Here is a 14,635-nt window from a genome sequence, read left to right on the forward strand (position 1 = left end):
AGGCCAAGACACACCCAGAGCATATTAAAGAATTGGAACTAGTCTGAAGTGAAAGAGTTATAGTGACCGCAATAGTAGTAGTGACCACCTTGATGGCCCCCAATAGTAGTAGTAACCACCTTAGTGGCCCCAGTAATTATAGTGGCCCCCAATAGTAGTAGTAACCACCTTAGTGGCCCCATTAGTAGTAGTAACCTCCGTACTGGCCCCAGTAATTATAGTGGCCCCCAATAGTAGTAGTAACCGCCTTAGTGGCCCACAGTAGTAGTAGTAGTAACCACCTTAGTGGCCCCAGTAATTATAGTGGCCCTCAATAGTAGTAGTAACCGCCTTAATTGCCCCAGGAGTAGTAACCTCGACGACCCCATAAGTTATGATGGCACCAATAATAGTAGTAACCACAATAATAATAGTGCTGGTGGTGGTAGTAGTAACCTCCTTAGTGGTCACAGTAGTAGTGACTTCAATAATAGTAGTAACCTCAATAATAGTGGTGGTAGTAGTAGTAGTAACCTCAGTAGTAGTAGTAGTAACCTTAGTGGCCCCAGTAGTAAACTCAATAATAATAATAGTAGTAGTAGCAGCAGCAGCAGTAACCTCAATAATAGTAGTGGTGGTAGTAGAAACAACCTCCTTAGTGGCCACAGTAGTAGTAGTAATCTCAATAATAATAGTAGTAACCTCAATAATAATACTAACCTCAATAGTAGTAGTGGTGGTAGTAGTAGTCGTCTCAATAATAATAGTACTAACCTCAATAATGGTGGTGGTGGTGGTAGTAGTAATAACCTCCTCAGTGGCCCCATTATTATTATTACTAGTAGTAGTAACCTCAATAGTGGTGGTGGTGGTAACCTCCTTAGTGGCTACAGTAGTAGTAACCTCAATAATAATAGTAGTGGTAGTAACCTCCTTAGTGGCCACAGTAGTAGTAACCTCAATAATTATTATTATGAGTAGTAGTAACCTCCGTAGTGGCCCCAATAGTAGTAATAACTTCAATGGCCCCAGTAGTTATAGTGGCCTCAATAGTAGTAGTAACCTCGTTAATGTCCCCAATGGTGGTGGTGGTAGTAACCTCAATGGCCCTAGTAGTAGTTACTCAACTACTGTTAAGGCCACTATAACTACTAGGGCCATTGAAGTTACTACTCCTGTTGGGGCCATTAGAACTGCTGGGCCATTATATTTACTGGAGCCGTTAAGGAGATGATTACTACTATTGAGGCCACTCTAACTACTGGGGCCATTAAGGACGTTACTACTACTGGAGACACTATAACTAATGGGCCCATTAAGAATAGCAGCTCCAATAGTTATTGTGTTGGTAGTAACCTCCTTAATGGCCCCAATAGTAGTAGTAACCTTAATTGTCCCAAATGTTAAAATGGCTGCAGTAGTAGCAGTAACTCCCTTAATGGGGCCAGTAGTAGTAACCTCCTTAATGGCCCCAGCAGTTCTAGAGGCCGCAGTAGTAGCAACCTCGTTAATAGGCCCAGTAGTAGTAGTAACCTCCTTAGTGGCCCCAATAGTAACCAAACTACTGGGGCCATTAAGGAGGTGGCTACTACTACTGGAGCCACTATAACTAATGGTGCCATTAAGGATAGCGGCTCCAGAAGCGATTGTAACCTCCTTAGTGGCCCCAGTAGTAGTGATAACTTCAATGGCCCCAGACGCATCGTGTAAAAGAGGCCTTAGAAATGCCACATTCGAGCGCTGGTATGCAAGGTCCCATTGAAATCAATGGTGGCGGTCTGCAGTTAGTGCAGCGCTCGGGACAAGAGTAGCCTAAAAGGAGTGAATTTCTTACCGAAAATTCCTTTTTTCCGAGTCATCCTGACGGCAGACAAGGAGGTTGCACCTTGACCTCGTAGGGACAGGAAGCAAGAGACTTCAAAAGGCTCCTCCTGCCTCCCATTCACCAGTGACTTCTAAATTACTTACATGGACATGTCGTGGTTAACCAAGGAAGATATTTATTGCTCCGAGACAAAATTAACATGGTTAGTTCTATTTGAGCATAAACAATAAGAGGGTAGCTTACCCGGATTAAACAAAGGAAATATGCACAAATTTACCGCATAAACAGGAATGTCCAACATAGGAGCCTCTGGGCTACTGGTTCGTGCCCGCATAGACGTAGATATAATCGTGTGAATTTTGGGAGGTAAATACGTGCCGTCAGGATGACTCGGAAAAAAGGAATTTTCGGTAAGAAATTCACTCCTTTTCCCCGGCGTCATCCTGACGGCAGACATGGAGTATACCAGATTAACTCTTTAGGGAGGGACCACTGCCTGCAGGACCTTTCTCCCGAATGAGAGATCGGAGGAGAGGTCCGTATTCAGCCTGTAGTGTTTTGCGAAAGTGTGCAGGTTGGACCATGTGGCTGCCTTACAAATTTGGTCCGGCGTCGCCATAGCCCTCTCTGCCCAGGAGCAGGATACTGCCCTGGTTGAATGGGCCTTGAGTCCTTCCGGGATAGCGCTGTTGCAGGAAGAGTAGGCCTGCTGGATGGTGGATTTTATCCAGCGGCTAATGGATCTCCTAGAAGCCGCTCTTCCTCTGTCCGGCCCCTGGAATTGGACAAAAAGACAGTCAGCCTTCCTGAAGGATGATGTTTGTTCTAAGTAGCATAGAATGGCCCTCCTTACATCCAGGCTATGGTAGTCTCTTTCCCTATCGTTTTGGGGATTTTGACAGAAGGATGGGAGAATAATTTCTTGCTGTCTATGGAATTTTGAGGCTACCTTTGGGAGAAAGAAGGGGTCTGTTTTTAGTATGACCTTATCATCCTGGACTAATAGGTAAGGTGTCTTACAAGATAGGGCCTGGAGCTCGCTTACACGCCTCGCTGTTGTGATAGCTACCAGGAACACAGTTTTAAACATGAGGAACCTAATTGGTATCTGATCGATAGGCTCAAAGGGATCTTTGCACAGATTTTGGAGGACTAAGTTTAGGTCCCATGGGGGGACCATACTACGGCTAACTGGCCTCATTCTTTCTGCCGCTTTCATAAACCTGCGGATCAGTCTATGATCCGCTAAGGGTTGGTCTAGAATGGCCGAGAGTACTGATACCTGCACTTTCAGGGTTCCCGGTCTCAGGTTTTTGTCTAGACCCTCCTGGAGGAAATCCAAAATCTCCGCCACCGAAGTGTCGAGATTGGAGACTTCCAGCCCCCTCCAGGAGAATCTTTTCCAGATTTTATTATAAATAGCTGAGGTCACGGGTTTTCGGGACTGGCGTAGCGTCGCGATAACTCTGAAGGACAGACCTTGTCTTAGTAGCGTCTGTTCCTCAATATCCAGACCGCGAGGTTCAGCCTCTCTAAGTTGGGGCACAGAACTGGGCCCTGCGCTAGAAGATCCTTCCTGGATGGAAGGCGGATTGGCTCCGTGATGGCGAGTTTTAGGAGTACCAGAAACCATGCCCTTTTTTCCCAGTGTGGAGCGATTAGGATCAGCGTGATGTTGCTCTGCTGGACCTTCTGAAGAACTCTCGGGATCAGGGGTATGGGGGGAAAGGCGTATGCCAGACTGAAGTCCCAACTCTGGGAAAAGGCGTCTAACCCCTCGGCCCTATCCCTTGGATCTAGGGAAAAGTAGGCGGGGCATTTTTGCTGCTCGCGAACAGGTCCACCTGTGGACTGCCCCAGGTTTCTGTAATAAGACGAAACTCCTCTTGATTCAGGGACCCGTGGAAGAAGCAGGAGGGGACTCAGGGCCTCTGGTCCGCCGCTCCGATGCACTTGCGGTGGTGATCTCCCGGGCGGTCAGACCTGTGGCCCGCCGTGCCCCCGGACCGCGCTGACTCTCCAGAGGGGAGGTGAGAGGGGAAGCAGCCCTGTGGACCGGACCGTCAGCCCCGCTGTCAGCCAGATTCCTAGTGGAAGGAAGGTGAGAGGGGAAGCGGCCCCGTGGATCGTCAATCCCGGCTGTCATCTTGTGGCTCCCTGGAGGGAGCTCCTCTTGCATGTCCCTGTAGGGACAGGAAGCACTGATGAATGGGAGGCGGGAGGAGCCTTTTGAAGTCTCTTGCTTTCTGTCCCTACAAGGTCAAGGTGCAACCTCCATGTCTGCCGTCAGGATGACGCCGGGGAAAAGTCCTCTTACACAAGCGCTATTCGCTACTGCTCATGTCGTACTGCCAATTGCCGCCTGGCAATTAACACTATTAAAAAGCTGTAATACTGCCAATTGCCAGGCAGCATCTGTGCTTACAAGTGCTACCCGGCAATTGTCAGGCAAATGAAGCACTAGCTACTACTGCTCAAGTTTTCCCAACAATTTCAGGACGACACCTGTAAGCCCAGGTGTCACCCACGCAGTTTGCAAAATAAACAAGTTGTAATAGTGGTAATTGCCAGGTAATGCCTGTGCAAGTATCATTACAATTGTTGGGCAATATGCTAGCACGCATGTAATAGCAGTCTAACCCTATAGGAATCCAATGGAGAGTCCACATGCAGGAGATTTGTTGCAGACGTTTGGATGACTAGGGCAGCTGTTGAAGTTTCTGCAACAAACCTACCATGAGTGAAGTCACCCCAAGGGCACCTGGCAGTAGTTTGCAATAATATTTGTAAGCCAAAACCAAGGTTAGGCCTAAGGCCTCCGGCAGATTTGCATTGCGAAATCCGGAGCAGAATTTCGCCTCCAGATTCTGCAGCAAATCCAGCCTATGGCATTCTATGAGAAAACCCGACTTCCTGCCCACGAGCGGAAATAGATTGCAATTTTCTGCTTGCGGGAGAAAATCGCAGCATGCTGCGATTTTGTGCGGGCTACACACGTCCGGCTTCCAGCGAAGTCAATGGAAGCCGTTCATCCCACGGCCATTCTGCAGTCATTGCAGAAAGGCAGCAAGAGCCGCTTCATCGGCATAGGGACAGTGCGGCATCCTCTCAACTGCGTATGTGCTGGCTGGCACATTTGCAGCAGAGAAGGCCGCGTCATCGTTAACATCCTCTGTACTGTGCCAGCCCAATCACAGCAGAGGAGCAGCCGCCGGACAGGTAAGCTCGGGGCACCGAGTCGAACTCTGCTGCGGGAATCCCGCATGCGGCTTAACACAGAATAGTTCCCCAAATCATATTTTGTGTTCTATTCCAGCTTTTGGCTTACCAACTGACCATGTGAAAGTAACCCAAGGTTGATTTTAGACAAGCGCATTTCAAATCTTGTGATCTGCGTTTTATGGTCCTAAATACTGAAGTAATGAAAGTCTATGGGTCAATTCACATAGTTTATCTTGGCTGCATTTAAAATATACAACATGCACTACTTGGTCAGTTTTTGTGATGAACACTACACCAGTTAGTCTATGGAAAGTGATACACCTGCACCCCAATTGTTATCGCATCAGTGTCACCTGCATTTGTTTTTTGCTCAAGACATCAGTTTCTGCCCAGTAGAAAATAAAACCTACAGAATCAAATATTGGTGAAATACGTACACAGTTTCATCTGTAAAACGTTCATATGCACGTACTCTCTTGTGATACTGGCCTACGGGCAATTTCCTAAGGCCTCATGTCCACGGGCATAATTGAATTGCGGAATCCATGTGGGTCACTGGCACGGATTATCCACAGTTCAATATGCCCATAGTCCATCATTGGGCAATCACAAGTATTTGAAAAGGGGGAAAATGCTCAATTTTTCTGGAGATCCCATAGGGACGGCTTCCATCGGAGTAAATGAAGCCCTCTGGTCCACCTGCAACTGACACCGGACGTGCCGCGGGAGAGCAGGAAATTAAAAAAAAAAAAAAAAGAAGAGCCACGGCCCACCGGCCGGCGGTTCGTGAGCACATCTGCTGTGCAGAAGAAAGAAGATCCGGCTGCAACAGAGACCCGCATCCAGACAGGTGAGTAAAATGTATTTTTTGCCTCATGTCTGCGGGCACGGCCGGAATCCGCTACAGGATTCCACTCAGAATCCGTGCCCCTGGACATGAGGCCCAAGTGGCAAATAGTTTCCACCATATATTTAGCCATGAATCCGCCTGCAGGCTACGTGTAGATTTTGCAGTGGATTAATTGCCAATCATGAAACATGCAGCTTTTCCCACACAAGAATGAGCATGCCACAAATTAGCTTTGTGCAGCTTTTTCCCCACTACGCAAGGATGAGGTTTTGCAAACCCCATCCACTCGAGTTGCACTGCAAATCCACCGTGCGCGAGCTTTAACTACACAGTCTCTGCACATATGTAGTAAATTAATCATGACTATCGTTTTCCCCTTTATAGACACAAAAACAGGGCTTGCAGTTTTATTGAAATGCAACACTAAAAAGTCATACATTCAAAGTAGTTGGTGTAAAAAGCCTTCTTAGCAGGTTCAGTAGTCTTTAGCTTTTGAAGCCAGGTCAGCTCCACTTAGAATTCAGCAAACACTTGTATTATGAAGGCAGCAATAAAACATCCCGACTTACAGATCTCACAGGTAATCCCCATCTGAAAGAACAGCTCTTGTTTAGACCTGAACACACATGGCAGCACAGGCTCCTTAATACACAAATGTGCGTCTTGTGACATTGCACAGCAAGTCTTAGAAACTACCGCGCTCAACAGGGAGCCCATCAACTATGAAGCACCATAAACTAAGTTACGGTGCTAATAGTTTAGCTGGGGGCCCTTTTCAGAAGGTTGTGCCTGTGCAGATGTCGCCAGGCAACACTGTAGGAATGGGGGCTCATAGTTAGTGGCAGGGTCCTTTAATCTCTACATAAAATGCCATTCCAAGTGTAAAATGTTTTTCTCCCACAAAACCTTAAGCCACAGTCTAAGATCACACTCGCACAGAGGAACATTGAAACTTTATTAAACAGTCGTGTGAAAGGAACAAGGTTGACGGGACGTGACAGCAGACAGAGGAGAGGAAAGTAATAGCAGCTCCATCATGTAGACGTACGAACTGAGCTCTTGCGCTGTTAAGAATACAGCTCTTGCACAGCTGTGGTTGCGATGGCCATAGTCCTTGTATTCATTGAATACTACAATATATACAGATTGTCCCAAAAGGTAGAAGTGAAGAAAAATTCATTTCTGTTGGTCTTTTGGAAGGGGTCTTCTGAAAAGCAGTATGTGGGGCTCTGTCAAAGAGAAAAAAATAGTTCATCACACCGATGTCATTGCTGAGACATTATCTACTATTATGTGTTACAACATTCATAGCAATTTACCCTCTTTAGTTTAACAATGATTTAAGTAGTTGCTGAAAGATTAAAAAAAAAGTCACTTTAATGAGAACACAGGAGATTAGCTTGGTGGGGGTCTGGCCATTAGGACCCCCAAGCATTTCAGAATAAGCCACTACCAGTTGGCGGTTAGTGAACCATTAGTTTCATTTTCTAGTGAAGAACGGTATAGAAAACCCAAAGTAGAGGTCAGACTGACCGATCCTAACCATTACTGAAGGTGCCAATAAACATACGGCAAATCAAATTATTGGTCAGCCCCAACCACTTTGCATAGACTGGCAGCTCACACGCTCAGCCTCACCGATTTAGCAGTTAGCTGATAATTGCTTAAAACCAGAATACCCCTTTAATGCATATAAGCACATCATTTTACAGTTTCATATAAAAAAAAAAAAAAATGATAAAAATATGTTAAAGTGCAAGGCTTTATCTCTCTAGTGACTTACAGTCTGGGAACTGTCAGAGTTAAGTTATTTCTCCCATTGTGCTATAAACTAGGGGACTTCCCAACATATATACCTTTATATGGGCATAGATCACCTATAGGCAACTAGGAGGTGGTCGACGGGAATATATAAACCATGAATACCACACTGTACAGTCTGCACAGGATGCTCGGGTACAAAACAACTGACCTTTTTCTATACAGCTGGCAGCTCTGGACTATTGTATAGTCTTCAATTCAAGATTAGAGCAAATTACGTTACATGTTACTCAATGTAGAGATTATATCAACAAAAGTGACCTTCTACTGCCAGTGATTGGCTGCAGCAGTCACATGTCCTGGTCAGCAGGAGACAGGAAGGACAGAGGGGCGGAGCAGCCAAGTCATGGTAAAGACCCTTTAAGAGGTCACACAGCAGCATCCTGGACAGTATTTTGCATCAGCAGTTAGCCAAAACCAGGAATTGAGCAGATACTGATGCTAAATTCAACCTAAGCCTTGTTCACACAAGTGCACAAAAGAAAAAAAAAAAACAAACCACAAACACTAGTAACTGCGCAAATCTAGCGTGATCGGACATCTTTCTGCCAATTTGCTTCGCGTAAAATGTATCTAGTCACACAAAGGAATTAGCACGGCTAAAAGCAATAGCAACGCACAACACAGAAAATGGGCACTGCTCCGAGACGGGGGAAGAGAGAGATGAAGAAAAGCTCTGCAGGGAAGGGGGTTCCCCAGGGATTTCCTTCATACCTCTACCGCTACAGAGAGAGGTTCCCCTACAAAGGAACTCCTTCTGTCCGGGACAGCTGAACAGCACACTTTAAATGTCTAGCTCTAAACTCTTGTAAGTCCCCACAGGGATGAGAGGGGGGGGGGGGGTAACAGGAGCTTAAGGCCCATTTATATGCAAAGAATCTTTCCAAGGATTGAAAGATTGACAGTCTTAGCAATCATTTTGCATGAAGTGTTAATGGCACTAATGTCCATTAACACTTCATTTGCATGTAAAAGGGCCTCTGAGAGCCGTTTGCAGAGCACAGCATGTGGTCTGAGCTCTGCACACAGCTCCTTTGCCCTCACATGGGCTGTTGGAAAAATACAATATAATCTCAGACTCCTGTGGAGAACACATCCAGTGGTCACCATTATCTTCTCTCCAACGGAACAATGGATTATAAACTCACCTTAAAATCATTGTTCAGCTGAAGAGTAAACTATGGCAGCGTTTACACGCAATGATAATCGCTCATATGCCATTGTTTGAAGGAACCTTGACTGACAATAGTTTGTAAATGGGACTTTACAGTGGGACACTGAAAATGTGCCTCTCTTTAGCAGTATTGCAGCACTCCCTCCATCTCCCATTGTTTAGACGTTTACACTAAACAATCGGAAAAGTTTACCTAATCAACCTGCCCCATTATCCAGCTCCCATAAGAGCCTATGGAAACGCCTGTGCTTAGTGCACCAGAGATAGGTCGGGTCCTTACTTTTTACGCAGCTGGAAATTTCAATTGCGCATGTCCTATCTTTTTAGCTGCGTTTCTTTTACGTGCTTAAAATTCTTTCGTCTTAACGCTTCTATAGGAAAGCATTGGTCCCAATAGCCGGGCTTTCTGTGTGCGGCTAACTTCGGCATGCGTTGTGCGCTCGTGTGAACAAGGCCTAAGGAAGTGGTTTTTTCCCTTATTTATATATTAAAGGGGTGGTCTCGCGAAAGCAAGTGGGTCTATACACTTCTGTATGGCCATATTAATGCACTTTGTAATATACATCGTGCATTAAATATGAGCCATACAGAAGTTATTCACTTACCTGCTCCGTTGCTAGCGTCCCCGTCGCCATGGTTCCGTCTAATTTCGGTGTCTTCTTGCCTTTTTAGACGCGCTTGCGCAGATCCGTCTTCTCCCTTCTTCTCCCTTCGGCTCCGCTCGGCAGCATCGGCATTTTGGCTCCGCCCCCTTGTACGCATCATCGCGTAGCTCCGCCCCATGACGTGTGCCGGTTCCAGCCTCCTGATTGGCTGGAATCGGCACATGACGGGGGCGGAGCTATGCGATGACGCGAAAAGGGGGCGGAGCCAAAACTCCGATGCTTCCAAGACCAGCCGAAGGGAGAAGATGCATCTGCGCAAGCGCGTCTAAAAAAGCAAGAAGACACCGAAGTTAGACGGAACCATGGCAACGGGGACGCTAGCAACGGAGCAGGTAAGTGAATAACTTCTGTATGGCTCATATTTAATGCACGATGTATATTACAAAGTGCATTAATATGGCCATACAGAAGTGTATAGACCCACTTGCTTTCGCGAGACCACCCCTTTAAGCCACTGCGTTGGATACATTTTTCAAGCCAATGGCGTATATACATTGTGTGTAATACACGTGTGAAAGAACGCAGCATCTTCTCTTTTACCGCATATTACCTGTACAAGCATTATCTATGGGTTGCGTTTTAAACGCTGTCCATATGCAATACACAACGCCACTATGAGGTAGAGTGAGGAATAAAAACAAAAAAAGACAAAAACACAAGTCGCACTGAGCATGACCTGTGTGTGTGTGTGAGACAGCCTTCATGCAGTCACAGCGATACGATGCGATAGCCGCTTCCCACAGCAGTAAAATACTGCGTGATCCACGCAGCGTTTTATACACACAGCTGTGGGAATGAGCCCTTACACATACTATGATGACCCCCCATGGCTTCAACACCTGCGCTGCCCAGATTAGAGAGTGTTAAAGGCTATACTACAGTGTTCACCCAAAAATAAGAACCTGTCATATGACTCCAGGTCCCTCCCACTGCTCTCCATAGCATTGTGGTGGTGGCAATTCTGAATTGGCTGAGCAACGGCATTGATTGACCAATTCATAAATGCTGCCCCACAATACGACAGGTGTGATTTGTTCTTCAACTTGTGCTCAGCCAATCAATGCAGCGGTCAAAGAACCAATCTGTCGTGCTGGTTCAGCGAGCACTGCATTGATTAGTTTAGCAAGCGCTAAATTATATATCTATATATAATTTTTTTTATGTAGTCTAGCTAGGGCTTGTTTTTCAAGCCTCCCTGAAAATCACGATAGATCAGGATAGGGCTTATTTTCAGGGAAACACTGCAGTTGTATTATTTACATGGCAAGTGTCATCTACTGCTTACCTGGTTCATGGATCATATAGTGAACCCAGCCAAGGCTTTGCTGAACACCAAGTCTTCTCCACTCTTCTTCAGACATCAAGTGTGTTTTTGGCACTTGTTTTGCCAACTCCTTTGGCAGCATGACATGCCTAACAAACATGAAAGTAAAAGTCATCTTATGAACTGGAAAATCATTTGTAGCTCTAGTGAGAGTACATAGAAACCCCATGGCCTTAGTTTAGGCCGCTGCCCACGTAGGCGTCCAAAAAACGCTGCACGAAACCATGGAGTTTTACAGTGTTTTTGTGCAGCGTTTTCAAACGCATTTTACAGTGATGGGTGATGAGTGTTAAAAAAAAATAAAAAAAATGCAAAACACACAGAAATAGAGCAGGCTGCACTCAATCCCGGTATTAGAAACACTGTGTTTCAATCTGGTCTGTAAGGCCCCATTGAAATCAATAGTAGCGTTGTATCGTATTTAGCGCGGGGCTTGGGACACGATTCCAGTTGCGGTAAAAAGCGTCCTGTGTGAGATCGGCCTAAGGGCTCCTCTTTACGGAACAATCATTTTTCAGATTCTCGCTGGATCGCAAGAATCACAACGATAGTCGATTAGTCTAAATGCTGCCAACATCTGAACGATATGATTTGTTTACTTAAGCAGGCATAAAAACTGAACCACAATCGGCCCAGGAAGGCAGTCATTCATCCAGGAACGACTGTTTGCTGTGAATGGAGGCGGGCGGGCGGAAGGGATCTCTGGCATGCTCTGTCTCTCTTCACTGAGCAATCATCGCTCTTGCATGAACGCACAGGAGCAATAATCACAGGGACGACTGCGGGCACTTCCGCACATGGCAGTCAATCTGTGTGCTAAGGCCCTACAGAGAAGACATGCAGATGGCCACAAAGTGTCAACATAATTGCAATCGGTTCAATTCAGCTCAACAAAGCGGCTTTCTATAACAGAGCAGGGCATCAAAGAGGGGAAAAAAAATAATTGGGGGGACCCCACAGTAGTAAGGCGATGGAAACAATCAATGGGGTCCATCGAGCGCTGTTGGTGTCTGGCACTTTCTGGCAGTGCTGTGATTTTCCTTTTCCTATGCCAGCACTGAATAACAGCAGTGTGAATGCAGATGTGCCTCTGGTTTTGACTTGTGAGCCAAATGACATTCTGCAGTGAACTGCGGGTTGAAGTGACATCAGGCAGTATGGCTGGCCGTACACATCGCCTAGACGTAGGTTGGTAGCTGAACGATCAGCTGGTAAATGACTGGGTCACAGATAGCATGATACAAAGTGGCCGGACGTGTTCAGGGACAACATGGACCATCTGTCTGGCATCATTGTTTCACAGAAAGATCTTTCGTTAGACTATCGGCTGAACACGTCACATGACGGCCTGTCAGCGGTTGGTTAAAACAAGGATTACATTTCACTTGGCATGATTGTTTTTCTCAACTTTAGTCTAATATTTATGGGAAGATTAAAAGGGGGTTTTCTGCCCTTTTGTCCTTGTCAGTAGCTGGTCTGTTTGCTGCTCAGGACCCTCGTCCATCAGCTGATCCCCTAGCCAGCTATCAGTATAGTGGGCGTACGCCGTCATTAGTGGTCAGCACCGGAAGTGGGAGTGTCCTCCACAGTCCGCTAATGACAACCTCTGGCCTGCTGAACAATCAACTAATGGATGGGGGTCCCACAGAGCAGACGCCTGTCCAACCACTGATGACCTAACCAGAAGATGTGCAGCTATCCCCCCAGTATAGAGAAGTGGGCTTGTGTCACCTCTGAAAGAAAAGACTTTCTTCCCACCTGACTTTTTCGGTCTCATGTGATCTCAGTCCTGACCAGCTCACATTTACTTAGGTTTATGCGTTCTCAAATTAGTCAAAATGTATCAGTTTGTGTGATGCTATTACATGCCCTACCACAGGACCTGGGAGCGGGGACACAGAATTGCTTGTCATAGTTACTAATCATCACACAGCTCCTGTCACACAGTTATGATAGAGGAGATCACAGCTCATCCTCCTGACTGTATACTTATGAGAATATAGAAGGTGATAACTGTAGCATTATACACATCTGGAAACCTTTTATGCATTTTTCTTAGGCCGATTTCACACGGGCGAGTGCGATATCGGACTGTGAAACGCCTCACATCACTTCAGGCAAGTAGCGATCCCCAGTGCAGCTAACAGTGGCGGAGAATCGGCAAGGGTTTCCCATGGGAGGAAGAGAAAAAAAAAAAAAACAACAACATGCAGTGGATTATATAATACACAGCATGATCGTTACTGCAGTGGATTACTTCCACTGATTTACAATGGGGATGACTCACAGGGGCGTGTGTTGACCGCACATTACAAGGACTCCGAACACACGTGTGATACATGATAACTCGCAGGCAATCAATTACATCTATTCCACTCATTCGTGTGCCGGAGTTGTGCAACACGTGATCACAAAATGTCCTATTTTGCCGCGTATTCACGCAGAATAGAATCAGTTGTTCTCTATTAGTGTATGTATGCCCGCACCCATATGCCACCATGCTCGCGCCGGCAGGGGACAACAAGTGTACCGCACATGACAGCATATGTGTTACTATTTCGCCGCCATACGCAAGATCAGGACTGCTTCCACAGCTGTAAAAACGCTGTCAGCGGCTGTGGGGCCCCCTAGTGTTCCAAGCTTACCGCCGCGTGAGCCCGGCCCCAACAAGAAAACCCAAAAGGTTCAACTACAAATTTTTCCAGAAATACAGATTAATCAATGTTTTTGATGTAAAAAAATAAAACACATTGCCGTACAATTTGGCGCCGCCGGTCGCCACCTTCGGTTAGAGCGCCGCTTGTCGACACTTTTAGAGAAAAGAAAAAAAAAGGTGGTGATATAGCACCCAGCCCAACACTGCTATGTAAGATCGACACCAGAAACGGGCACGTGACATCACCACCAGCTGGCAGAGGAGCGGGCACCGCTGCCACCGGACGATAGATTAACTCTACAGCATTCCTAATAGGTTCTGTGGGCCGCGGCCACAAGCCGCCATAGGGGACTCCTCGGCACATTGCAGCCGCCACCATGCGGGCGGCGTGTACACAGCGCCGGCCGACCCGCCCACGTGACCGCAGCGAGCTCACACCACAATGGTGGCGACACCTCAGCGTGCCGGACAACAGGGCGCCGCACGGTCCGTCCCCTCACCGTCTTACCTGTACTCGTACTTCTCATCCGTGTACTTGTCGGAGTAATAGATGTTTTTGAATGACATAGTCCCGGCAGCAAATGCCACACAAGCAAGCAGAGAATGGCGGCCGCCGAGTGAGACGGTTTACTACGTAACTCCCTCTCCGAGTTCGCGATTTGAATTACGCTGCGCTCTTCTGCCATTGGTCGATTAGGGAGTTGCGCAAAGCCAATCACAGCTTACGTAGGAGCTTCTCGTTGCTGCCGGGAAATACCAGTTGACCAATCAGAAGCCTGTTGCTAAGACTTCTCTGCCAGTGAGAGCCGACGCAGGTGGGCGGAGTCATGAGGGAAGTCGTGACGTAACACGACGGCTATGGCTGGAGTGAGCTCGTTCTAGATCATTCCGCCGTGTGACGCATGTGTGGAGGCGCTGCCGTGTATGGCGGCGTGTCCCCGGCGTGAAGTCACTCTGGAATAGCCGAGCAGAATAAGGTAGACTGAAGGAGAGGCTGAAGGCTTTTAGTGGTCCTAAACCACAAGCGGAACTCCTGCTTGTCAGTCAGGCAGACATTACTTCAATGAAAAACTCTCTCTCACTAAAATGTATGATAGAAACAGAATGACTAGATAATGG

At 46.7% G+C, this 14,635-nt stretch overlaps 1 protein-coding gene across 1 annotated transcript; it reads right to left on the reverse strand.

Annotated features, from left to right (window-relative positions):
• Window positions 1–6,812: 6,812 nt before the first annotated feature.
• CKS2 (CDC28 protein kinase regulatory subunit 2) lies at window positions 6,813–14,194 on the reverse strand. The gene is made up of 3 exons (XM_066604058.1): window positions 14,025–14,194; window positions 10,822–10,949; window positions 6,813–7,105 (listed from the first exon to the last, which is right to left on the reverse strand). Exons 1-3 carry the CDS (start codon window positions 14,081–14,083, stop codon window positions 7,053–7,055), a joined length of 240 nt encoding a protein of 79 aa, XP_066460155.1. The 5' UTR covers window positions 14,084–14,194; the 3' UTR covers window positions 6,813–7,052.
• Between the last annotated feature and the right edge of the window lie 441 nt (window positions 14,195–14,635).

This window comes from Eleutherodactylus coqui, chromosome 5 (genome assembly GCF_035609145.1).
Source record: "Eleutherodactylus coqui strain aEleCoq1 chromosome 5, aEleCoq1.hap1, whole genome shotgun sequence".
Taxonomy (NCBI): domain Eukaryota; kingdom Metazoa; phylum Chordata; class Amphibia; order Anura; family Eleutherodactylidae; genus Eleutherodactylus; species Eleutherodactylus coqui.